This window comes from Rattus norvegicus, chromosome 16, assembly GCF_036323735.1.
Source record: "Rattus norvegicus strain BN/NHsdMcwi chromosome 16, GRCr8, whole genome shotgun sequence".
NCBI classification, from domain to species: domain Eukaryota; kingdom Metazoa; phylum Chordata; class Mammalia; order Rodentia; family Muridae; genus Rattus; species Rattus norvegicus.
Window position 1 is genome coordinate 22,546,956 of NC_086034.1, and position 27,273 is coordinate 22,574,228.

The 27,273-nt window shown below is 41.9% G+C and overlaps 1 protein-coding gene across 1 annotated transcript; it reads right to left on the minus strand.

Annotated features, from left to right (window-relative positions):
• Positions 1–1,256: 1,256 nt before the first annotated feature.
• Positions 1,257–21,140, minus strand: LOC134482342 (uncharacterized). Its single transcript, XM_063275833.1, has 2 exons — positions 19,895–21,140; positions 1,257–9,015 (listed from the first exon to the last, which is right to left on the minus strand). The coding sequence occupies exon 2, from the start codon at positions 8,725–8,727 to the stop codon at positions 1,960–1,962; it is 6,768 nt and encodes a 2,255-aa protein (XP_063131903.1). The 5' UTR covers positions 8,728–9,015; positions 19,895–21,140; the 3' UTR covers positions 1,257–1,959.
• Between the last annotated feature and the right edge of the window lie 6,133 nt (positions 21,141–27,273).

Below are 27,273 nucleotides of genomic sequence, written 5' to 3' on the forward strand. Positions count from 1 at the left end.
AGGAGCCCTAAATAGGAATGCAATCCAGTGGGGCTCAGTGAAAAGGAAGGTAAGCATGACCCCTCCCTCTCAGGAGGCAGCCCATAAAATACAGGATGCCCATGATAGACTCTACAGACCCAAGAAGGTAGAAAAAGAAGGGCACAAGAAAGGATATTTGAGAATATAGAATGGTCATGGAAGGCATATGGATGGATGAAAGGAGCTGATTAAGAAAGGAGATAGAAAGGGATAGGGTCAGGCAGGGTTCAGTGTGGGAAGGAGGAGGGAACCATGATAATGAATGGAGATCTGTAACTTGTAAGGGTGTTGAGTGAGGGTACAACCTCAGAGAGAGAGACAGAGAATGGGATAGGGGAGGCACACAAGAATCAGTGGAGGTTGTGAATCATAGCCTTGGGGATACAGAGCCTGGGGTGACTGGCTCTTCTAGCTATGCAGCAAGCCCACTGGAGCAATTCGAACATCAACCCAACCACAAAACTTTAAATCCAATTTTTTTCCTGTCTACAGTCAATGAAGGAACAGGGCTGGAGGAGAGACTGAGGGAAAAGCCAACCACCAGCCTACCCAACTTGAAACCCATCGCATTGTCAAGCAACAGTCCCTGACACTATTAATGATATCCTGTTATGCTTGCAGACAGAGTCTAGCATAGGCTGTCCCATGAGAGGGTTCACCCAGAAGCTGACTTAGATGAACACTCCCAGCTAAAATTGGATGGATCTTGAAGACTGTCATGGAAAAATAAGTGGAAGGATTGCAGTCCCTCAGACGATAAGAATGCCACAGGAAGACTAACCAAATCACCTGACCTGGACTCTTAGGGCTCTTAGAGACTGAACCACCAACCAAAGAACATACAGAGGCTGGTCCTAAGCCTCCACACACATAGGTAGGAGATGTGCAGCTTGATCTTTGTGTGAGTCCCAAACAATTACAGCATGGGTTATCCTAAAGGATGTTGCCTGTATGCAGAATAGGTTCTTCTAGCTAGATTGTGTCCTAGATTAGTCTCACAGAGACTTCATGTTCCAGGGTGGGAAGATAACCAAATGGCCCCTACCCACTGAGAGGAGAAGGAGAGTGGGGCACAAGGGAACAATTATGGGAGAGGCTGACAGGGAGGGGGCAGTGAGCAGGATGTAAAGTAAATAAGTAAATATTAAAATTGAAAATATTAAAATTGAAAATAATTGAAAAAAGTTTCCAGGAAGCATCACATGGCACAACTGAGACTCCAATGAAACAATCAATTTTTACTTCAGTCTACAATCAGACTGAACATTTTATTTTAAAATTTATATATATGATCAATTCTCCCACACAGACTGTGTTTTGATATTCCAATCGATCCTGGAGGAGCATCAAGGGTCTAGGGATCAGGAGCCGCAGCCACTAGAAGAAAAAGAAGAATTATTAACAGTATCATCAGGCACATCTCTGGTGATATTGTCATGCCCAGCATCAACAACATCAGTGTCATTATCATGTAGATATCAATGTAGACATATCAGTGTAGAGAGAAACAGTGAGAAGGTGGATGCTTCTCTTGTTATTTTTAATCTCAGAAGTTGCTTCTTTTGGAATGTTGCGGTCAAAGGCTATGCTAACTTCAGAAGTCAGAGTTCAGAATGACAGCGATAAATAGACAATAACATTTAACAGGAAGTTTTCCCGGCTTAGTCATTCAGGAAACACATGTTTTCACTGGAAGTGACAATAATCTCCTCATTCTAGAATAGGAAACATCCAAGTAGGAAAAAATATTACCTGGTCAGTTGTATTTCTCTAAACTGGATTTGTTACATTATGAAAATTATTTTCTATAAATTGAGAAAAAATAAAGTTTTCAGGTTCTAGGTTATGCGTAAATAGCCCTATAGAAGTATGAAATTTATTAACAAAAGAGACCTAGGTTTCTAGTAAAACAATCTTAATCTATTTTAAGCTACTATTTTAGTTTAACTTACCTGGTCCGACTCTCTTCTTAGTGGGAGCTCCTTGGCCATTTTCTTCATGCCATGCTTGTTGAATTTGGATTTTCATCCATGTTATGATGGATAAGAGTGAGGATATAAGCCATATGAAGAGCAAAAAAGGTATGCGTGGTATCTCTGTTGCCCGAAGATATCCACTCTCCCTGAGAAGGATCAAGCTGTGGTTTATTGGTTCAGCTCGTGCGGAAGCATGAAAAATATCCTCAGCACCCTGAGTAGCAGGCAGACCTTCTTCTACGTCAGGAGTAAAAGAAGATTCCTCATCTGAAGTAGCAGAATCAAATATTTCTTCTTCACTAAGGGATATCAAAAGAGTCAGGTTAGTCATTTGAATGGAGTCAAGGGAATAACAAGTGCAGGAACCAGGAGTGGGCTCTGGGTCAGCATGGGGTTTGTACCTTGTACTCTCCTTGTAAAGAGGTAAATCAACTACATAATCCAATCCAATGTGACTAGCTGGTCCTGAGTCATGACTCTCAACTAACACACTACTGTCAGCAGCACATGTAACAGACAGCCGAGGTTCAAGAGCAGCCAGACAGTCAGCAACAATGGCAGGATCTGTAGGCTCAGCATCAATAGCAGCCATACTGTCAGCAGGGTGGGTGGACATACTGGACTCAGGCTGAACAGCAGGCAGACAGTCAGCAGTACTGGAGCAATTAGTATGTTCAGGCTCAACAGCAGTCAGAATGTCAGCATGGTGGGTGGCCACAGTTGGCTCTGGCTCAGCAGAGTCCAGACAGTCAGCAGCTTTGGTGGAATTAGTCAGTTCAGGCTCAATAGCTACCAAACTGTCAGCAGGGTGTGGGGACATAGATGACTCAGGCTGAACAGAATCCAGACATTCAGCAGGGTGGTTTGACCTAGTTAGCTCAGGCTGAACAGTAGCCAGACAATCAGCAGCTTTGGTGGAAAAAGTAGGCTCAGGCTCAACAGATGCCAAAGTGTCAGCAGGCTGGGTGGACATGGTTGGCTCAGCCTTGAGAGAAGCCAGACAGTCAGCAGCTTTATTGGCATGAGACAGCTCATGCTCAAGAGCAGCCAGACTGTCGGAACGGGGGGTGGGCATAGCTGGCTCTTGTTCAATAGAGTCCAGACCGTCAGCAGCATTGGTAGAATTATTATGTTCAGGCTCAACAGCTGCCAAACTGTCAGCAGGCTGGGTGGACATGGTTGTCTCAGTCCCAACAGAAGCCAGACAATCAGTAGCATTGGTGGAATTAATCAGCTCAGCCTTGAGAGAAGCCAGACAGCCAGCATCTTTGTTGGCATGAGACAGCTCATGCTCAAGAGCAGCCAGACTGTCGGCACGGTGGGTGGACATAGCTGGCTCTGGCTCAACATAGGCCAGGCAGTCAGCAGCACTGGAGGATTTAGTCGACTCAGGCTCAAGAGCAGCCAGACAGTAAGCAGCATTGGTGGAATGTGTAGGCTCAAGCTCATCAGTAGCCATATTGTCAGCAGGGTGGGTGGACATAGTTGTCTCAGTCCCAACAGAAGCCAAACAATCAGAAGCATTAGTAGAATCAATTGACTCAGCCTTCTGAGAAGCCAGACAGTCAGCAGTGTTGTTGGAATTAGTCAGCTCATGCTCAAGAGCAGCCAGACTGTCGGCACGGTGGGTGGGCTTAGCTGGCTCTTGTTCAACAGAGTCCAGACCGTCAGCAGCATTGGTGGAATTATGTTCAGGCTCAACAGCTGCCAAACTGTCAGTAGGCTGGGTGGACATGGTTGTCTCAGTCCCAACAGAAGCCAGACAATCAGTAGCATTGATGGAATTAATCAGCTCAGCCTTGAGAGAAGCCAGACAGTCAGCATCTTTGTTGACATGAGACAGCTCATGCTCAAGAGCAGCCAGACTGTCGGCACGGTGGGTGGACATACCTGGCTCTGGCTCAACATAGGCCAGACAGTCAGCAGAATTGGAGGATTTAGTCGACTTAGGCTCAAGAGCAGCCAGACAGTAAGCAGCGTTGGTCGAATTTGTAGGCTCAAGCTCATCAGTAGCCATATTATCAGCAGGGTGTGTGGACATAGATGACTCAGGCTGAACAGAGTCCAGACAGTCAGCAGGGTGGTTTGACCTAGTTAGCTCTGGCAGAACAGTAGCCAGAAAATCAGCAGCTCTGGTGGAAATTGTAGGCTCAGGCTCAACAGCTGCCGAACTGTCAGCAGGCTGGGTGGACATGGTTGGCTCAGCCTTGAGAGAAGCCAGACAGTCAGCAGCTTTGTTGGCATGAGACAGCTCATGCTCAAGAGCAGCCAGACTGTCGGCATGGTGGGTGGACATAGCTGGCTCTGGCTCAACGGAGTCCAGACTGTCAGCAGCATTGGTAGAATCATTATAGTCAGGCTCATGAGCAATAGGAATATCAGCAAGGTGGGTAGACATGGTTGTCTCAGACCCAACAGAAGCCAGAATATCAGCAGTATTGGAGGAATTAGTCGACTGGGGCTCAAGAGCGGCCAGAAAGTAAGCAGCATTGGTGGAATGTGTAGGCTCAAGCTCATCCATAGCCATATTGTCAGCAGGGTGGGTGGACATAGTTGTCTCAGTCCCAACAGAAGCCAAACAATCAGTAGCATTGGTAGAATCAATTGACTCAGCCTTCTGAGAAGCCAGACAGTCAGCAGTGTTGTTGGAATTAGTCAGCTCATGCTCAAGAGCAGCCAGACTGTTGGAACGGTGGGTGGGATTAGCTGGCTCTTGTTCAACAGAGCCCAGACCATCAGCAGCATTGGTGGAACTATTATGTTCAGGCTCAACAGCTGCCACACTGTCAGTAGGCTGGGTGGACATGGTTGTCTCAGTCCCAAAAGAAGCCAGACAATCAGTAGCATTGATGGAATTAATCAGCTCAGTCTTGAGAGAAGGCAGGCAGTCAGCATCTTTGTTGGCATGAGACAGCTCATGCTCAAGAGCAGCCAGACTGTCGGCACGGTGGGTGGACATACCTGGCTCTGGCTCAACATAGGCCAGACAGTCAGCAGCATTGGAGGATTTAGTCGACTCAGGCTCAAGAGCAGCCAGACAGTAAGCAGCGTTGGTCGAATTTGTAGGCTCAAGCTCATCAGTAGCCATATTATCAGCAGGGTGTGTGGACATAGATGACTCAGGCTGAACAGAGTCCAGACAGTCAGCAGGGTGGTTTGACCTAGTTAGCTCTGGCAGAACAGTAGCCAGAAAATCAGCAGCTCTGGTGGAAATTGTAGGCTCAGGCTCAACAGCTGCCGCACTGTCAGCAGGCTGGGTGGACATGGTTGGCTCAGCCTTGAGAGAAGCCAGACAGTCAGCAGCTTTGTTGGCATGAGACAGCTCATGCTCAAGAGCAGCCAGACTGTCGGCACGGTGGGTGGACATAGCTGGCTCTGGCTCAACGGAGTCCAGACTGTCAGCAGCATTGGTAGAATCATTATAGTCAGGCTCATGAGCAATAGGAATATCAGCAAGGTGGGTAGACATGGTTGTCTCAGACCCAACAGAAGCCAGAATATCAGCAGTATTGGAGGAATTAGTCGACTGGGGCTCAAGAGCGGCCAGAAAGTAAGCAGCATTGGTGGAATGTGTAGGCTCAAGCTCATCCATAGCCATATTGTCAGCAGGGTGGGTGGACATAGTTGTCTCAGTCCCAACAGAAGCCAAACAATCAGTAGCATTGGTAGAATCAATTGACTCAGCCTTCTGAGAAGCCAGACAGTCAGCAGTGTTGTTGGAATTAGTCAGCTCATGCTCAAGAGCAGCCAGACTGTTGGAATGGTGGGTGGGATTAGCTGGCTCTTGTTCAACAGAGCCCAGACCATCAGCAGCATTGGTGGAACTATTATGTTCAGGCTCAACAGCTGCCACACTGTCAGTAGGCTGGGTGGACATGGTTGTCTCAGTCCCAAAAGAAGCCAGACAATCAGTAGCATTGATGGAATTAATCAGCTCAGTCTTGAGAGAAGGCAGGCAGTCAGCATCTTTGTTGGCATGAGACAGCTCATGCTCAAGAGCAGCCAGACTGTCGGCACGGTGGGTGGACATACCTGGCTCTGGCTCAACATAGGCCAGACAGTCAGCAGCATTGGAGGATTTAGTCGACTCAGGCTCAAGAGCAGCCAGACAGTAAGCAGCGTTGGTCGAATTTGTAGGCTCAAGCTCATCAGTAGCCATATTATCAGCAGGGTGTGTGGACATAGATGACTCAGGCTGAACAGAGTCCAGACAGTCAGCAGGGTGGTTTGACCTAGTTAGCTCTGGCAGAACAGTAGCCAGAAAATCAGCAGCTCTGGTGGAAATTGTAGGCTCAGGCTCAACAGCTGCCGCACTGTCAGCAGGCTGGGTGGACATGGTTGGCTCAGCCTTGAGAGAAGCCAGACAGTCAGCAGCTTTGTTGGCATGAGACAGCTCATGCTCAAGAGCAGCCAGACTGTCGGCACGGTGGGTGGACATAGCTGGCTCTGGCTCAACGGAGTCCAGACTGTCAGCAGCATTGGTAGAATCATTATAGTCAGGCTCATGAGCAATAGGAATATCAGCAAGGTGGGTAGACATGGTTGTCTCAGACCCAACAGAAGCCAGAATATCAGCAGCATTGGAGGAATTAGTCGACTGGGGCTCAAGAGCCGCCAGAAAGTAAGCAGCATTGGTGGAATGTGTAGCCTCAAGCTCATCAGTAGCCATATTGTCAGCCGGGTGGGTGGACATAGTTGTCTCAGTCCCAACAGAAGCCAAACAATCAGTAGCATTGGTAGAATCAATTGACTCAGCCTTCTGAGAAGCCAGACAGTCAGCAGTGTTGTTGGAATTAGTCAGCTCATGCTCAAGAGCAGCCAGGCTGTCGGCACGGTAGGTGGGCTTAGATGGCTCTTGTTCAACAGAGTCCTTACGGTCAGCAGTATTGGTGGAATTATGTTCAGGCTCAACAGCTGCCAAATTGTCAGTAGGCTGGGTGGACATGGTTGTCTCAGTCCCAACAGAAGCCAGACAATCAGTAGCATTGGTGGAATTAATCAGCTCAGCCTTGAGAGAAGCCAGACAGTCAGCATCTTTGTTGGCATGAGACAGCTCATGCTCAAGAGCAGCCAGACTGTCGGCATGGTGGGTGGACATAGCTGGCTCTGGCTCAACATAGGCCAGACAGTCAGCAGCATTGGAGGATTTAGTCGACTCAGGCTCAAGAGCAGCCAGTGTGTCAGCAGGGTGATTGGACATAGTTGGCTCTGGTTCCACATCAGGCAGACTGTCAGCAGGGTGGGTGGACATGTTTGGCTCAGGCTCAAGGTCAGCCAGACAGTCAGCACCTTTGGTAGAAGTATTATGTGCAGGCTCGTCAGCAGTCAGAATGTCAGCAGGGTGGGTGGACATAGTCGGCTCAGGCTCAACAGCTGCCATACTGTCAGCAGGGTTGGTGGACATAGCGGGCTCTGGTGCAACAGCAGCCCGACAGTCAGCGGCATTGGTAGAAATAGTCGGATCAGGCTCAAGGTCAGCCAGACAGTCAGCAGTGTTGTTGAAATTAGTCAGCTCAGGCTCAAGAGCAGCCAGAGTGTCAGCAGGGTGGGTGGACATAGTTGGCTCTGGTTCCACATCTGGCAGACAGTCAGCAGGGTAGGTGGACATAGTTGGCTCTGGTGCAACAGCAGCCTGAAAGTCAGCGGCATTGGTAGAAATAGTCGGATCAGGCTCAAGGTCAGCCAGACAGTCAGCAGTGTTGTTGAAATTGGTCAGCTCAGGCTCAAGAGCAGCCAGAGTGTCAGCAGGGTGGGTGGACATAGTTGGCTCTGGTTCCACATCAGGCAGACTGTCAGCAGGGTGGGTGGACATGTTTGGCTCAGGCTCAAGGTCAGCCCGACAGTCAGCAGCTTTGGTAGAAGTATTATGTTCAGGCTCGTCAGCAGTCAGAATGTCAGCAGGGTGAGTGGACATAGTCGGCTCAGGCTCAACAGCTGCCATACTGTCAGCAGGGTTGGTGGACATAGCGGGCTCTGGTGCAACAGCAGCCCGACAGTCAGCGGCATTGGTAGAAATAGTCGGATCAGGCTCAAGGTCAGCCAGACAGTCAGCAGTGTTGTTGGAATTAGTCAGCTCAGGCTCAAGAGCAGCCAGAGTGTCAGCAGGGTGGGTGGACATAGTTGGCTCTGGTTCCACATCAGGCAGACAGTCAGCAGGGTGGGTGGACATAGCTGGCTCTGGTGCAACAGCAGCCTGAATGTCAGCGGCATTGGTAGAAATAGTCGGATCAGGCTCAAGGTCAGCCAGACAGTCAGCAGTGTTGTTGAAATTGGTCAGCTCAGGCTCAAGAGCAGCCAGAGTGTCAGCAGGGTGAGTGGACATAGTTGGCTCTGGTTCCACATCAGGCAGACTGTCAGCAGGGTGGGTGGACATGTTTGGCTCAGGCTCAAAGTCAGCCAGACAGTCAGCAGCTTTGGTAGAATTATTATGTTCAGGCTCATCAGCAGTCAGAATGTCAGCAGGGTGGGTGGACATAGTCGGATCAGGCTCAACAGCTGCCATACTGTCAGCAGGGTTGGTGGACATAGCAGGCTCTGGTGCAACAGCAGCCTGAAAGTCAGCGGCATTGGTAGAAATCGTCGGATCAGGCTCAAGGTCAGCCAGACAGTCAGCAGTGTTGTTGAAAGTAGTCAGCTCAGGCTCAAGAGCAGCCAGAGTGTCAGCAGGGTGGGTGGACATAGTTGGCTCTGGTTCCACATCAGGCAGACAGTCAGCAGGGTGGGTGGACATAGTTGGCTCTGGTGCAACAGCAGCCTGAAAGTCAGCGGCATTGGTAGAAATCGTCGGATCAGGCTCAAGGTCAGCCAGACAGTCAGCAGTGTTGTTGGAATTAGTCAGCTCACGCTCAAGAGCAGCCAGACAGTCAGTAGCATTTGTAGAATTTGTTGGGTCAGGCTCGGCAGCATCCAGGCTGTCAGCAGTAGAGGTGGAAGCTTCACGATCAGCAGTAGCCTTAGGAATAGAATTTCTATGCTCAGAAGACACCGCATAGAAATTATCTGTTTTATATTTTTCATCCTAAAACGAAAATTAGCAGTGATACTTTTGATTGAAAATTTACTGATTTTATTCATTCTATCACCCTTCTGATAATGTCAGAACCTGGATTCATAGTCCCCAAACTATTTGTGTATTCTGTCGAAAGTTAGCACGACATTCAGTGACATTCAGTGAAGTCTGCTTCCTGTCTGCTTGAGTAATTGGCCCAGAGTTTTTCAAAGTCTTTACTGTGGATCTCTTTAGGTTTATACTTAGATTTCTTCTGCTCTTTGCTACCTGAAGTCATTTTTCCTTGTAAGATGGAAATATATAAATAGAAAGGACAAAATGTGACTCTTGGCCTCTGATGTTTTGCTCTACTCTTCCTCTAAATAGTGATTTTGTAATATTCTCTTTCCTTCATATTCTATGGTTCATTCTGCACTGTTTCTCTCTAAAACTCTCCAAGTAAAAAGGCCACCTCCCTCCCTCCGCCCCTCCCTCCGTCCTCCCTCTCTCTCTCTCTCTCTCTCCCCCCGTCTTTTTGTACTTTCTGCTGCACTACCCCTCAAGTAGCCACTTTTCTTATTCCTTCGTGAGAGAGATGGGAATATTCTTTATACCAAATCTTTCTCTGGATAATCACCTTCTCTTTCATGCAATTAAGCATCACTTTTAAACGAGGTGCTTCATTCTATAAACTAAGGTTACATTGATTACTTAGCATTAAGGGTGGGTACTAAGGAAATGTCTACATTCCAGTTTGAGAGATTAAAGGTCTGTGCAAAGGCTGAACCACAGCAATTAGTAGAAATTTGTTTATAAGTAAACAACGCAATCTGGGAGGAGGGCACAGTATCGTCAACTATTCTGTAACATCATGACTATTGCTACACTTACAGGATGTATATTAAGACCTCATCCAGCACCTCTGTGGTGGCTTGAATGTCAACAGCCCCATAGGCTCACATTATGCTTGCTGTGCAGAGCGCTGAATTATTTTCAAAAGGAGTAGGTGGTGGGGCTGTTTTGTAGTAAAACTGTTGCCAGGATGAGGTTTAAGATTTCAATAGAGAGACAGAGCTGGAAACAGAGTAGAACAACAGTGCTTTCTTTTGGCATCTGAGACACCGCCAGAACCTGAAGGGACTGACCATATAAACAGTTCTCTACACCCAAATCCTGTGGGAGGGAGAGCTAAACCTTCAGAGAGGCAGACATGCCTGGGAAACCAGAAGAGACTGCACTCTGCACACATTACTGACTCCAGAGGAAAACACCAAACGCCATCTGGAACCCTGGTGCACAGAAGCTCCCGGAAAGGGCGGTCAGAACTTCCTGGTGGCTGCCGCCGCGGAGAGCTCATAAGCAACACCCCATGAGCAACCTTGAGCCTCCGGATCACAGGTAAGACCAACTTTTCTGCTCCAAGTGACCTGCCTGGTGAATTCAGGGCACAGGCCCACAGGAACAGCTGAAGACCTGTAGATAGGAAAAACTACACGCCCCAAAGCAGAACACTCTGTTCCCATAACTGGCTGAAAGAAAACAGGAAAAGAGGTCTACAGCACTCCTGAAAAACAGGCATATAGGACAGTCTAGCCACTGTCAGAAATAGCAGAACAAAGTAACACTAGAGATAATCTGATGGCGAGAGGCAAGCACAGGAACCCAAGCAACAGAAACCAAGACTACATGGCATCATCGGAGCCCAATTCTCCCACCAAAGCAAACACAAAATATCCAAACACACAAGAAAAGCAAGATCTAGTTTCAAAGTCATATTTGATCATGATGCTGGAGAACTTCCAGAAAGACGTGAATAACTCCCTTAGAGAACAAGTAGAAGCCGACAGAGAGGAATCGCAAAAATCCCTGAAAGAATTCCAGGAAAACATAAATAAACAAGTAGAAGCCCATAGAGAGGAGTCACAAAAATCCCTGAAAGAATTCCAGGAAAACACAATCAAACAGTTGAAGGAATTGAAAATGGAAATAGAAGCAATCAAGAAAGAACACATGGAAACAACCCTGGAAATACAAAACCTAAAGAAGAGACAAGGAGCTGTAGATACGAGCTTCACCAACAGAATACAAGATATTGAAGAGAGAATCTCAGGAGCAGAAGATTCCATAGAAATCATCAACTCAACAGTCAAAGATAATGTAAAGCGGAAAAAGCTACTGGTCCAAAACATACAGGAAATCCAGGACTCAATGAGAAGATCAAACCTAAGGATAATAGGTATAGAAGAGAGTGAAGACTCCCAGCTCAAAGGACCAGTAAATATCTTCAACAAAATCATAGAAGAAATCTTCCCTAACCTAAAGAAAGAGATACCCATAAGCATACAAGAAGCCTACAGAACTCCAAATAGATTGGACCAGAAAAGAAACAGCTCCCGTCACATAATAGTCAAAACACCAAACGCACAAAATAAAGAAAGAATATTAAAAGCAGTAAGGGAAAAAGATCAAGTAATATAAAGGCAGACCTATCAGAATCATACAGACTTTTCGCCAGAAACTATAAAATCCAGAAGATCCTGGACAGATGTCATACAGAACCTAAGAGAACACAAATGCCAGCCCAGGTTACTGCATCCTGCAAAACTCTCAATTAACATAGATGAAGAAACCAAGATATTCCATGACAAAACCAAATTTACACAATATCTTTCTACAAATCCAGCACTACAAAGGATAATAAATGGTAAAGCCCAACATAAGGAGGCAAGAGATACCCTAGACGAAGCAAGAAACTAATCGTCTTGGCAACAAAACAAAGAGAAGAAAAGTGCACAAACATAACCTCATATCCAAATATGAATATAACAGGAAGCAATAATCACTATTCCTTAATATCTCTCAACATCAATGGCCTCAACTCCCCAATGAAAAGACATAGATTAACAAACTGGATACGCAACGAGGACCCTGCATTCTGCTGCCTACAGGAAACACACCTCAGAGACAAAGACAGACACTACCTCAGAGTGAAATGCTGGAAAACAACTTTCCAAGCAAATGGTCAGAAGAAGCAAGCTGGAGTAGCCATTCTAATGTCAAATAAAATCAATTTTCAACCAAAAGTCATCAAAAAAGATAAGGAAGGACACTTTATATTCATCAAAGGAAAAATCCACCAAGATGAACTCTCAATCCTAAATATCTATGCCCCAAATACAAGGGCACCTACATACATAAAAGAAACCTTACTAAAGCTCAAAACACACATTGCACCTCACACAATGATGGTAGGAGATTTCAACACCCCACTCTCATCAATGGACAGATCATGGAAATAGAAATTAAACAGAGACCTAGACAGATTAAGAGAATTCATGAGCCAAATGGACTTAACGGATATTTATAGAACATTCTATCCTAAAGCAAAAGGATATACCTTCTTCTCAGCTCCTCATGGTACTTTCTCCAAAATTGACCATATAATTGGTCAAAAAACGGGCCTCAACAGGTACAGAAAGATAGAAATAATCCCATGCATCTTATCAGACCACCATGGCCTAAAGTTGGTCTTCAATAACAATAATGGAAGAATGTCCACATATACGTGGAAATAAAACAATGCTCTATTCAATGATAACCAGGTCAAGGAAGAAATAAAGAAAGAAATTAAAGATTGCTTAGAATTTAATGAAAACGAAGGTACAACATACCCAAACTTATGGGACACAATGAAAGCTGTGCTATGAGGAAACTCATAACGCTGAGTGCCTGCAGAAAGAAAGAGGAAAGAGCATATGTCAGCAGCTTGACAACACCCCTAAACGCTCTAGAACAAAAAGAAGCAAACACACCCAGGAGGAGTAGAATGCAGGAAATAATCAAACTCAGAGCTGAAATCAGCCAAGTAGAAACAAATGGACCATAGAAAGAATCAACAGAACCAAGAGATGGTTCTTTGAGACAATCATTAAGATAGATAAACCCTTAGCCAGACTAACTAGAGGACACAGAGAGTGTGTCCAAATTAACAAAATCAGAAATGAAAAGGGAGACATAACTACAGATTCAGACGAAATTCAAAAAATCATCACATCTTAGTATAAAAGCCTGTATTCAACAAAACTTGAAAATCTGCAGGAAATGGACAATTTCCTAGACAGATACCAGGTACCAAAGTTAAATCAGGAACATATAAACCAGATAAACAACCCCATAACTCCTAAGGAAATGGAAGCAGTCATTAAAGGTCTCCCAACCAAAAAGGGCCCAGGTCCAGACGGATTCAGTGCAGAATTCTATCAGACCTTCATAGAAGACCTCATACCAATATTCTCCAAACTATTCCACAAAAATGAAACAAACGGAGCACTACCGAATTCCTTCTATGAAGCCACAATTACTCTTATACCTAAACCACACAAAGACCCAACAAAGAAAGAGAACCTCAGAACAATTTCCCTTATGAATATCGACACAAGAATACTCAATAAATATCTGGCAAACCAAATCCAAGAACACATCAAAACAATCATCCACCATGATCAAGTAGGCTTCATCCCAGGCATGCAGGGATAGTTTAATATACGGAAAACCATCAACGTGATCCATTATATAAACAAACTGAAAGAACAGAACCACATGATCATTTCATTAGATGCTGAGAAAGCATTTGACAAAATTCAACACCACTTCATGATAAAAGTCCTGGAAAGAATAGGAATTCAAGGCCCATACCTAAACATAGTAAAAGCCATATAGAGCAAACCAGTTGCTAACATTAAACAATATGGAGAGAAACTTGAAGGAATCCCACTAAAATCAGGGACTAGACAAGGCTGCCCACTCTCTCCCTACTTATTCAATATAGTTCTTGAAGTTCTAGCCAGAGCAATCAGACAACAAATGGAGGTCAAGGGGATACAGATGGGAAAAGAAGAAGTCAAAATATCACTATTTGCAGATGATATGATAGTACATTTAAGTGATCCCAAAAGTTCCACCAGAGAACTACAAAAGCTGATAAACAACTTCAGCAAAGTGGTTGGGTATAAAATTAACTCAAATAAATCAGTAGCCTTCCTCTACACAAAAGAGAAAAAGCTGAGAAAGAAATTAGGGAAATAACACCCTTCATAATAGATCCAAATAATATAAAGTACCTCGGTGTGACTTTATCCAAGCAAGTAAAAGATCTGTACAATAAGAACTTCAAGACTCTGAAGAAAGAAATTGAAGAAGACCTCAGAAGATGGAAAGATCTTCCATGCTCATGGATTGGCAGGATTAATATAGTAAAAATGGCCATCTTACCGAAAGCAATCTACAGATTCAATGCAATCCCCATCAAAATACCAATCCATTTCTTCAAAGAGTTAGAAAGAACAATTTGCAAATTCATCAACAAAAAGCCCAAGATAGCTAAAACTATCCTCAACAATAAAAGGACTTCAGGAGGAATCACTATCCCTGAACTCAAGCACTATTACAGAGCAATAATGATAAAAACTGCATGGTATTGGAACAGAGACAGACAGATAGACCAATGAAACAGAATTGAAGACCCAGAAATGAACCCACACACCTATGGGCACTTGATTTTTGACAAAGGAGCCAAAACCATCCAATGGAAAAAAGATAGCATTTTCAGCAAATGGTGCTGGTTCAACTGGAGGTCAACATGTAGAAGAATGCAGATCGATCCATGCTTATCACCCTGTACAAAGCTTAAGTCCAAGTGGATCAAGGACCTCCACATCAAACCAGATACACTCAAACTAATAGAAGAAAAACTAGGGAAGCATCTGGAACACATGGGCACTGGAAAAAATTTCCTGAACAAAACACCAATGGCTTATGCTCTAAGATCAAGAATCGACAAATGGGATCTCATAAAACTGCAAAGCTTCTGTAAGGCAAAGGACACTGTGGGTAGGACAAAACGGCCACCAACAGATTGGGAAAAGATCTTTACCAATCCTACAACAGATAGAGGCCTTATATCCAAAATATACAAAGAACTCAAGAAGTTAGCCCGCAGCGAGACAAATAACCCTATTAAAAAATGGGGTTCAGAGCTAAACAAAGAATTCACAGCTGAGGAAGGCGAAATGGCTGAGAAACATCTAAAGTAATGTTCAACATCTTTAGTCATAATGGAAATGCAAATCAAAACAACCCTGAGATTTCACCTCACACCAGTGAGAATGGGTAAGATCAAAAACTCAGGTGACAGCAAATGCTGGCGAGGATGTGGAGAAAGGGGAACACTCCTCCATTGTTGGTGGGAAAGCAGACTGGTGCAACCATTCTGGAAATCAGTCTGGAGGTTCCTCAGAAAATTGGACATTGAACTGCCTGAGGATCCAGCTATACCTCTCTTGGGCACATACCCAAAAGTTGCCCCGACATATAAAAAAGACACGTGCTCCACTATGTTCATAGCAGCCTTATTTATAATAGCCAGAAGCTGGAAAGAACCCAGATGCCCTTCAACAGAGGAATGGACACAGAAAATATGGTACATCTACACAATGGAATATTACTCAGCTATCAAAAACAATAACTTTATGAAATTCGTAGGCAAATGGCTGCAACTGGAAAATATCATCCTGAGTGAGGCAACCCAATCACAGAAAAACACACATGGTATGCACTCATTGATAAGTGGCTATTAGCCCAAATGCTTGAATTACCCTAGATGCATAGAACAAATGAAACTCAAGACGGATGATCAAAATGTGAATGCTTCACTCCTTCTTTAAAAGGGGAACAAGAATACCCTTGGCAGGGAATAGAGAGGCAAAGATTAAAACAGACACAGAAGGAACACCCATTCAGAGCCTGCCCCACATGTGGCCCAATCATATACAGCCACCCAATTAGACAATATGGATAAAGCGATGAAGTGCATGCCGTCAGGATACGGATGTAGATCTCTCCTGAGAGACACAGCCAGAATACAGCAAATACATAGCCGAATGCCAGCAGCAAACCACTGAACTGAGAACGGGACCCCCGTTGAAGGAATCAGAAAAAGAACTCGAAGAGCTCGAAGGAGCTCGAGACCCCTTATGAACAACAATGCCAAGCAACCAGAGCTTCCAGGGACTAAGCCACTACCTAAAGACTATACATGGACTGACCCTGGACTCTGACCTCATAGGTAGCAATAAATATTCTAGTAAGATCACCAGTGGAAGGGGAAGCCCTTGGTCCTGCTAAGACTGAACCCCCAGTGAACGTGATTGTTGGGGGGAGGGCAGCAATGGGGGGAGGATGGGGAGGGGAACACCCATAAAGAAGGGGAGGGGGAGGGATTAGGGGGATGTTGGCCTAGAAACCAGGAAAGGGAATAACATTCGAAATGTAAATAAGAAATACTCAAGTTAATAAAAAAAAAGATTTCAATAGACTGGTGTCATTTCCACTAAGTTCTCTCTTTCCTGTGTAGGTCAAGATGTGATCTCTCAGCTGCTGCTTCATCGTCATGCTTGTCTGCCTGAATCATGATGGTGATTTCTGTATCCAATTTAACCAAGAGACCCACTTCACACCATCTCTTTCTTCTAAACATTTTCTTTCCCATGATATTTTTTACAACTATAGAAAGTGACTAACATAAGCATCAGCTAGTTACAATAAGAGTGTATTTAACAGAGTCTGAAGGATTCATTCAAAGCTGTGAAGTGGTGTTACCCAGGGGATTTGGTCACAAAATGTGTTATCAAATTCCATAAAGCTAGCTTAGATAGGATGCCCGGAACACTCGTTGATTTAAATAGATAAATTCAGGAAGTTGGGCTTGTGAATGGGTTTGATGCTGCATTGTAAATGGGAAGCCTCATTGACTCATACTGCATAAGAAATAAGATCTTCACATGTTTGTTCTTCCTTACACCTCAGGGAAACCCATAACATGGCAGTCTACTTTTGACTTTCAGTGCCAGGTTTGAGGATGATTTACGTTTCTTACTTGCAAAACTGACACGTCAAACATTCTCTGCATCAACAAGCAATATATCACAGAGAAGATTCAACAGAACAGGTGAAGGAGGACTGTTGATCAAAGAATAATGTTGAAGAAGCATGCATTTCCTCTTAGTGTTCACACTATTAAAATGGATCATGAGAGAATTTAAGTTCCTTGGATTTCCTGAGAAAGACAGACTTGAATATAGCAAACCATGGGGTATGTTACACACATAGTCATGTTTTCATATGCAATGTGTTACCAGACTACTTATCACTACCCCATTGAACCATCTGGCTGGCAAATATGCATATACACATGTGTGTGCACTTATACGCATGTATGTATTTGTAACTACATATGTGTACGTGAGAAGATGTGTATACATGCATATATATGCAAGTATATGTATATATGTATATATATGTATATATATTTACTGCTTTTAAAATAAAAGGAGAAAGATTGGTGTATAGCCGTTTAGAATAAAAATGAAATGTAGTAAGTGTGAATTTCTCATTCATGTGATCTTTTTCTTTCAGCCAAACTAGGCATCACCTTTGAAATGTGCCTGTGTCATTGTAAATCCTGCTGGCTGTACTTGTTTATAATGACTTATACCTGGTATTCCGCTAGCATGGGGTAGAGAACTGGTATTAACTAGCTAAGGTCTTTCATTTTTTTATTTTATACTCATTACACTGCATTTCCCATGTAGTCTTGTGGGAAGTCTTGTGTTCGTTTGGTTTTACTCAAATTTAACATCAGAAATGATGTTTAGTTTTACTTCAGTGACATTTATTCCTTGGAAGAATGGAAACTACCTTTGTCTTAGTTGTCTCTGTAAGATCCCACTGCTGTAATGATATTGTGGATTGTATTCTAATCATGGGCATATAAAATTTAGTTACTATATTCATCACAATTATTTGTACATTCCATAGCATCATAAAATTCTAGTTAGGATAAAATGTGTTTGCATTAGAAATTTTAGTTTAGAAAATTCTAATGACTTTTCACTGCAATAGAAGGTGATTGCCGAGTGAATTTCTGTTTATTAAAGTACCTGAGTTCTATGTCTTTGCTAAGTTCTTCCTAGAATAAAAATTACTCAGGTTCATCACCTGTAGTAGTTAATTGGAAACCAAATTGATCTAGGCATAAACGAAGAGCATTTGAGTTTGGTTTCTGTAAATTACATTTTCTAATGATTCCATTATGTGTAATAATTATATCTGAACTTCCTCTTTCCTAATGATGAAATTAGAGGTCTAGAGGAAGGTAGTTAGCTACGTGTTGACAGTATGCAGTGGAGTAAGGAGTAAGTAGTGTGTGTAAGATCAGCAGACACACCCTTCTGCTTGCTTTGTAACTTCTGAAAGGGGATTTAAACAGGAAAGATGGCTGTTACTTTTGAATTTGTTTCTGTACTTTCTGTGACAAAATATCTGATGGGGAAAACCAGTCACTTATTTCAAGGAAGGAACAGGGAGGCCTGACTTTTGGCAGTACATTGTTGGTTCTCACATGCTGGTAGACCGGGAAGCAGATAACACAGTACTGGTACCACAAGTAGTCATAGCCATTAAAATCTACCACTGAAAACCTTCTGCTAGCAAGGCCAGACCCCGAAAGTTAAACAATCTCCCATCAGTGGCCAAGTGTTCAATCACATGAACTCCCATCTCTTTGTCTGATCCTCCCATGCACTGCTTAGCATTTGTGTTAATGTTAAATAACCCCCCCCACACACACATGCAGAGTTTATCTACTGTTTGTCTGTTAATGCTAACCAAAGTGTAAATCATACTACCAATGTGATAAACCTACTTGGCAGCCTGACTGACAACTTGAATTTGATACCTGAGACTGGAAACAGAGGAAGGGAAAGATTGATTCCTACAAGTTATCTTTTGATACCTACAATTCAACTTACATTCTCCTACTCCCCAAATAAATTAAGTACAGAATGTCCTTGAACTGACAGAGACCATCCTGCCTGATTTATGAGTTCATGAATTAACTGTGTATACCAACATACCCAGCCTCCTGTTGTGGGCACCCCGCCTATAAGTACTTTGGACTTCAATGGGTAAAACCAGAATGCTGAGGTCCTGTCCAGGAAGTTAAGAAATATCAGAAGACTGACTTCTTATTTCCCCTGATGATAATTTTAATCTTTTTGCCTATCAAACATATTAAATCTGTGTGCTGGAAAAGGGGCTGAGGAGTTTAAAACATTCATTGCTCCTCCAGGACACCTGGCTTTGCTTTGTAAAACACATAATATTGGTTGACAAAATTCTGGAACAACAAGAACAAAGGATGAAATGACCTCTTCTGATTTTTGTGGGAAGCACACGCACATGGTATACAGACAGAATACACGCAAAACATTCACACACATAAAGTCAGTCAATCCAAAGTAAATGAAGCACAACTATGGTGGTCGCTTTCATGTTGACTGTACCTATTTCCAGGAGCATGTACTATTTGGTTTCTGTATTTTTATGACTTCTCCTCAGTGAGTTAAAAACATGCTCATTTTCTGTTTTTTCTTCTGTTTCCATAGTCTAATTTACTATTATTACATTTTATGACAGTGATTCTCAACCTGTCTGTCATACCCTATTGGAGGAAGGCATAGAACAGTCTCACACAGGTTGGCAAAGACCTTCTGAAAATACCAATACGACATTACAGTTGATGATATTATCAATCTGACACTGATGCAGTAGCAACATAACAGTTGTATGGTTGGGAATCACCACAGCATGAGGAACTGTATTAAAGGTCACAGCGTTAGGAAGGTTGAGAAGCAATGCCTAATGCAGTGACTGGCAAGGAGTGAGGATATGGAGAGTGTGAAGGGAATGCTCAAGGCTCATCTTTCTCTACTCGTTCACTACTTGCACTAGGAAGGCATAGGCACAAACACCCATCACTCCCCTTCACAAAAGGAAATAGGTTACTTCTCACATCAGTGGGGATTACTGTTGCAGATGTATTTTCTTCCCATACTTCAAGAATTGGGTCTACCCGAGAAGACACATAAACTCCAGATTTTCTAAAAATATTTTGGATCTTCTTAGGTATTATATGGAATTTTCTTCCCGATTCTCCCTGCAATGCAGAGAAGAGAGTTTACTTTTTATTTGGTCTTGAAATTAACTCTATTCTTTTAGGATGCATGCTTTCACATCAACAATGTTCTTTAGGAATTACAGGATATTGACACATGAAAATCAAAATTATTAAATATAAAATATCTTCTTATATGCCTATTTACAACTTAATAGGATACCATCAAGAAGTTAAAATATTTATGCTAGCCTAGATTAAGAGAAAATCATTAACTGACAAACTTGACCTTGTTCTTGTTGAGACTAAGCTTAATTCATTATCAGTCAATTATTCTGCTTCTAGTTTAAGATGATTATTAATATTAATGAGGCCCCTTCTAACAGTCTTCCTCTTCCATTGTGGGGAATCACAAAATGCACAGTTTTCATTTACAAATAAATGGCAATTTAATTGCTAGCACTGTCCATACCATAGAACCGGTGAAACTGCTTTATAGAAACACAATTGTCCACTGAGTCACATTCAAAAATCATTAAATTGCCACTCTTCATTCACACAGCCCCTCACTATAGGGCTATAGGTTATATAGAAACAGGTTTCTTAACCTGGAGCAGCTCACAGTGATAAAGCAGCCTCAGACTGGATATGGAAATATCTAAGTAAAGCACTACAATATTTTAACTGTTTGAATGTGGCACAAAGAATATAAGTTTATATTATTTTAAAATCCATAAAGAAGAACTTAAATGGAAATATACAGTAATTGACTCCCTGCATCTAAAAATGCTGGATAATTGGGAAAAACACTTGTTGTTTTTCTAGATGAAGAGCTTTCAACATACCCTCATAGAATCAAATAGAAAATGCTCTATTCTCATAAGACAAACTTGATGAACATATTACAAACTGCTACATAGCCACAATTTCTCCTTAGTGTAAATACACATGAAATAGAGAAACCAAGGAGATGCTCTCATACAGGATCCTAAAATAGCAGTGTCCAAAGGTAGATAAAAATTGCATGCATTTTCCTGAGGGTAAAGTCACTTAGGAGATTCATGGATTATAGAAATGTCTGGACTTACTAAGAAGTACTTATTATATATAAGTATACAGTAGTTATCATCAGACACACCAGGAGAGATCATCATATCTCATTATAGATGGTCGTCAGTCAACATGTGGTTGCTGTGAATTGGATTCATCAAGACCTCTGGAAGAGCAATCAGTGCTCCTTTTTTTTTGGTTTTTTTTTTTTTTTGGTTCTTTCAGTCAGTGCTCTTAACCACTGAGCCATCTCTCCAGCCCAGGAAAACCGATATGGGAGAGGGTGAGGGGGAAGGGATGGGGGCTCATGGACCGGAAACCAGGAAGGGGAAAAACATTGGAAAAGTAAGTAAAGAAATATATCTAATAAAAATTTTTTAAAAAAGAAATATTATGGTCTAGTAACAGTCACATTTTAAAATCAGTCGAACATGTACTCATTTCTGCAAACAATACTTGTCAAACATCAGACATCTTCTATTGTACGAGGACTGCGCTCAGTCTTCCACTCACTATGTCTTTTGAGTCCATTCTCTTATTGGCCACCACTACCCACAAGGACTTACTGCTCACTTGCAGTTTGTAGAAATCTCCACATCTACAATGTGGACTCCCTTGAGCAATCTTTCCATATAAAACTGGGATAGTTACACTATTGCTGAATTGTAACAAAATTCATAAGAAAATTAAATTCACAAAGAAGAATTTTACCTTCACAGAGGAGGTAGAGCTGACATTATCCACATTCACACACCTAGGAACAAGAAAGGAGGGCTTGTCAGGGAGCCTTTAGAATAACAGCATGCAACATTCTTCCAACCTTGGTTTTGTGGCTCAATCCCTTCTTCATGAATAAGAAACCCAGGCAAACTAGCCAGTAAACTTCAGGGGATTCTCTCTCACCACCTCCTGCCTCACCATAAGTGCCCCAGGATTCAGATGCACATGAGATCCTCAAGACCTCATGTGGATTCTGAGAATCCAAACTTCCATTCTCACAGACTCATGGCAAGCACTTTATCCACTGAATCATCTCCCTTCCTAAGGATGTTTGTCCATAACTCATGCTGTGTGGGAGATAATTGTTCAGCTTGTGATTATAGAAGAAATAAAGAAGCTGAAATCGGAGTACACAGAGGCAAAGAGAATGTCAGGTTCTGAACATTATACTTTTTACAGATTAATTGTAAAATGCACACATTCTTACCATGGTGATGTTCCTGTAAGTCTCTTACCAGCTTCTAAAGAGGGAAGCAAAATTTGTCACAAAACAACTATAGGAAACATGACAATAAGTACAAAGGCTAATATTTGTGACCCTATATCCTTTGGCACCATTTATGAAAAGCCTTTAAAGTGAATAATTATTGGTAAATAATAAATATATGCAAAAACCTTTCTTCCCATTTCCTAGTATATTTTAAAGACAAAGAGAAAATTTCATCAAAAGTTACTACTTATAAAAATTGTTGTGCAAATTACCTATGATCCTGATCACTATCAGACACAGAAATTATCATCTTAGCCTGAACTGTTGTCCCATAGTGAAGGGTTAAAAGGACAGCGTCATGTTGCCACTGCTGCTTTCTGCCTCTGGACTAGGGATGTTTGCAGCGCTCTAGGTGAGCATGCTCATCTCGTACAGCAGTGAAAGGGGCTGCTACAAAGGTCGACTTGAACTTCCTTCACTGTAGGGGAACATTCATTGCTACCACCGGGAAGCACAGTCTCTGGTGACTGTCGTTGCAGCATAGTCAAATATAGGAGACCCAAAGACCTTTACAAAGTGTTTCCAGCTGCAAGTGTGACAAAGCTCTTGAGAGATCAGTGTGTTACTGTAGTCGAGATCTTCTGAAGAAGATGTTAAGGGCCCTCAGATCTAGCATTGACCCCTAGCTCATTTCCAGCAAAAAGAAGTTCAACATCAACTTCCATTGCTGGCCATGGCAAGAGCAACTGGAAAGACTTCCTTAGTAGTTATGCAACATGAATTATTACTCCAGAGAGAAGCATGAAAGAAACTTGCAGATAGAGCAGCAATCTTACATAAAACATTTTAAAAATATATTTCCACATATAAACCATAGTGTGTCTCATGTTTCACTCTCTGGATAAAGCCTGCCCTCGAAACATGCTTCAGAGAATGAACAACCCTAGTTCATTTCCTTTACAGTATGTAAAACTCCACTGCACACCCCTTGGCATTGCCCATGACCAGAGCAAGTTTTTGTCCTATCAACAAATGGGCTGAGAAAATGTCTCTATGGTGGACCGTATGCTCAGCATGTGTGGGGCCTCTTTCAGTCCTCGACAACAGAAACAAAACTCCAGTGCTGAAATACATTTTAAAAAAAGACACCCACATTATGATAATTCTGTTTCTCTCAGGGTTATGTGAAGAGGGTCATTTAGGTTCCTCTACACTATTCTCTGGCTGGCTCTCTCCAAATGCACAGTAGGTATGAGAGATGCTGTGGTGTAGGTTGCTGAAAGGATAAATTCTGTGGTGCTTCTCCCCCTGTTGGAATCTAATCTTATTCAGACTCAATCAAGGGATCATTCAGTGCTGTGTACTGGAGAATGATGTGGTTTTTCAACCTTCCATCTACTGTGTCAATGTTGTTTTTACTGGAAATTATGTCTTGCAGCATATAAATCAAGTATCACTATATCTTTTGCTAATTAATAGGACTACAGGGAAAAGGTGCTGTCAGAGTAGCCCATATGGAGGCTGCTTTCATTGAATGCTAAGAATATCAGTTTTCATTCCCCAGCACTACCTACAAATCTCACACACCATTCACTTCTCCAAAGGTTCCTGAGTGAGCCAGATATTTATAATATCAAGATATTCACATTAAATGGAAGACAACTAAAAATAACTATAAGATAATCTGTGAATTATAAAATAAGTATGATTGAAATATTATGGAGGGAAAAATTCCAGATTATGCTAATGATATTTAGTCTCCAAAACATAATGAAATTAATTGAATACTGTTTTTGGTTTGCTTTTTAATATGATCATATTTTCACACACTGACACCTATGACATGTAGCAATAATCATATATATAGTATATAAGCTAAAACCTGAAATAAAAATGTATTTTATATCAAAGTCAACTTGCTGCTATGTGTCTAGAGAGGACACAAATCATGGAATAGTTTTTTTTTTTTTATCAAAGGTCACTACATGCATCAGTAGTTCGATTTGAATATAGTAGCATTGCAGATGATATAATTTGAATTTGAAATTTCTTAGAAGCTCTGGTTGGTTGGCATTGTTGTTCATATGGGGTCTCAAGCCCCTTCAAGCTCCTTCAGTCCTTTCTCTGATTCCTTCAACGGGGGTCCCGTCCTCAGTTCAGTGGTTTAATGATGGCATTTGCCTATGTATTTGCTGTAGTCTGGCTTTGCCTCTCAGGAGAGATCTACATCCGGTTCCTGTCGGCCTGCACTTCTTTGCTTCATCCATCTTATCTAGTTTGGTGGTTGTATAAATTTTTAAAAATCCCATAAAAGAAAAAAGGAAAAAAAAGAAAAAAAAAAGAAATACAGGGTAAAAAATGGAGCAGAGAGGAAAGGAAAGGCTGTCCAGTGACCGGCCCAACTTGGGATCTATCCCATGCATAGGCACCAAACCCTGATACTATTACTGATGCCATGTTGTGCTGGCAAACAGGAGCCTAGCATGGCTGTCCGCTAAGAGGCTCTACCAGAAGCTGACTAAGACAGACGCAGAGACAGCCAACCACTGGATTGATGTCTAGAATGCCTATGGAAAAGTTGTGTAAAGAAATAAACTGTAATTCAATAAAAAGAATGCAAATACATAAAACAACTTTAAAAGAAAAAAAGAAATTTCTTAGAAACAATATCTTAAGTAAATCTGAATTCTAAAAATGGTTGCCAGGAAGTGAAGAATGGATATAAATATATTCATATTTGATTTCCTTACTTTCCTAGCACAAACAAAGTTCTTTCTATAGTTAGGGTAGAATCAGTAGAGGACTTACACTTAATCTTACCTGAATTATGCCGGTTAGAGTTTTTCAAAATGGATTTTAGCTGTCCTGGTGGTCTTACTCCACTGTGGTGTATTTTAAGAATGTTATGTTAATATTCATACTAAACATTAATCCAATGCATTGGATTACTTCTTGCTTGATTTTCTAACTTATATTACATTATAAATTGTTTTAAAAAGCTATTCATTTGTTCTTTAACCAGTTGAGTATGTCTGGGAATACTTTACTTCCAACTTTTCCCCATGTAGAAGAAAGGGAAGGAAATTAGGCCCAAAAATTAGCCCAATGAAACCATTATACAGATACATATATACACACAACCACCTCTCTAGCTTTTGCTCTCATAGCTATACCGAGTGATATTTTTAATCTATAGATGCAATGGAATTAGTCCCCTGACTACATTAATCATAACAGTCTTTGCCCCTGATGCAGTAAGGCACCTATTCCCATGATACTTTGTGAATATTTCACTATCTATGATGGTACCACCCAAGTGGTTTGCTTGTCGAACATCAAATAGATTTCTGTTGCTGCTAGAGCTCTTCAAAACCCACCACTGCATTTGTAATGTTCAAGCTGCTCCTTCTTAACACACGCATGAATGAATCCCGAAGTCACAATCTGCCTGTTTCTGTGCCATTTATCCATTTTTATGAACATAATAAGGTAATAACAGAAACAAAGAACAATAAGACTAATTGCATTGAGACTGTGAAACTGTTTGCACTTCCAAGTATAAGTTAACATGCGTATTTTGCAAGGAGTCTTTGAACAGTTTTAGTATGGAAAAGTTTGAATCTTGATTTTGACATTAGCTTGTATGATTTAGGGAATCTTAAACATGGAGGGAATAAGTCATGTGATAGTATTTATAAAATGATTTCCTGATGCAGAGCCCAAATAAAGAGAACAACATAATTGTCCTCTCTTGTGGAGGTAATTAATCCTAATGAGCACAGAATGAGCTTGAAATACACCTTTTAATTTTCTACCAAACCAGTGTCTAACCTAGCATCCTGGACAGGAATGGATGGGCCTTCACCTGTATGTTCATGTCCAACTGATATGGAAGGCAAAAACCTCCTTTATAGAGAGATAAATAATAGTCACATGGTCACTTAGTTCTATACATTCAGCTAATCTATTGAGATTCAAAGGATCCATTCCTGTGGAAAACTGATCATATGAATGGATATTTGATGGGTGGAGCTTTCAGGAAGACATGGGTCTTGTGGAATAATTAAAAGGTGAATGACTGGTTCCCATGAGTTCCCATGCCAGGTGCAATCACATGCTCTAGATGTTTCTCTGTCATCCATTTTCACACACTGTCTCCATAGCGGGTTGTTCTGTGGGCCATGCTAGTGTGGCCACATGCCAAGCTAGCCCCAAGCATTCCATAGCCTAGCACCGCTTCCTGTCACAGACTCTTCTCACACTCCCAACAATCCAGTGAAGTCATGACTCAACAAACTGTAACCCAGCAACTGTAACCCAGAGTCATATGTTAATTACTTAATGAACAATACATTTGCACAATCAACTTACAACCAATTGATAAGGACATAAACCACCCACTTAGGTAAGATATAGTTAGTTCATCTAGACACACACAAACCAGTATATATCCATCCCTTAAGAATAGCCATAACAACCTATAAATGTAAAGTGAGAAATGTTAATATCCACCTTCATGGAATCTCAGCCTTTCATTGGATGGACTGCAACTCATGGGTTTCTTCTAAGATATATGATATATGCTACACCTGACAAAAAGTTCCTTTGCCTTCATAGCTGGTGTCAAAGGAGGAAAGAAATGCTTGCCATCTTGTAGTAATGACTGACAACTGAGAATCATCCCACATTATGTACCGTGTCAGAGAGATGAATGCCTGAAATGATAACTATGAGTGTGGGTCTTAGTCCACAAATACAATTTAGTAAGGCTTTGAAAAGCTGAAGAATCTTAAGTGGACATTAACTTGCAGAGTTAATCCTAGCAGGCTCTTTTTAAAAACTGCATAGTTTTTTCTTGGAAATGGCATACTTGTGAGCATACTTTTCACATTCATATAAAGTACACTGAACAAATTTTAGGCTAAAATTATATTCAGAATACTGTGGGACCTGTAAGACACAAGTCTCAAAGTATACCCAAAAAGAATTTGCTTTTTATCTTTGCACTCCTCTAGTA

Excerpts from the sequence above, each read along its gene's own strand:
- LOC134482342 (XM_063275833.1), bottom strand. The coding sequence starts at position 8,727 with ATGTCCACCCACCCTGCTGACTGTCTGCCTGATGTGGAACCAGAGCCA.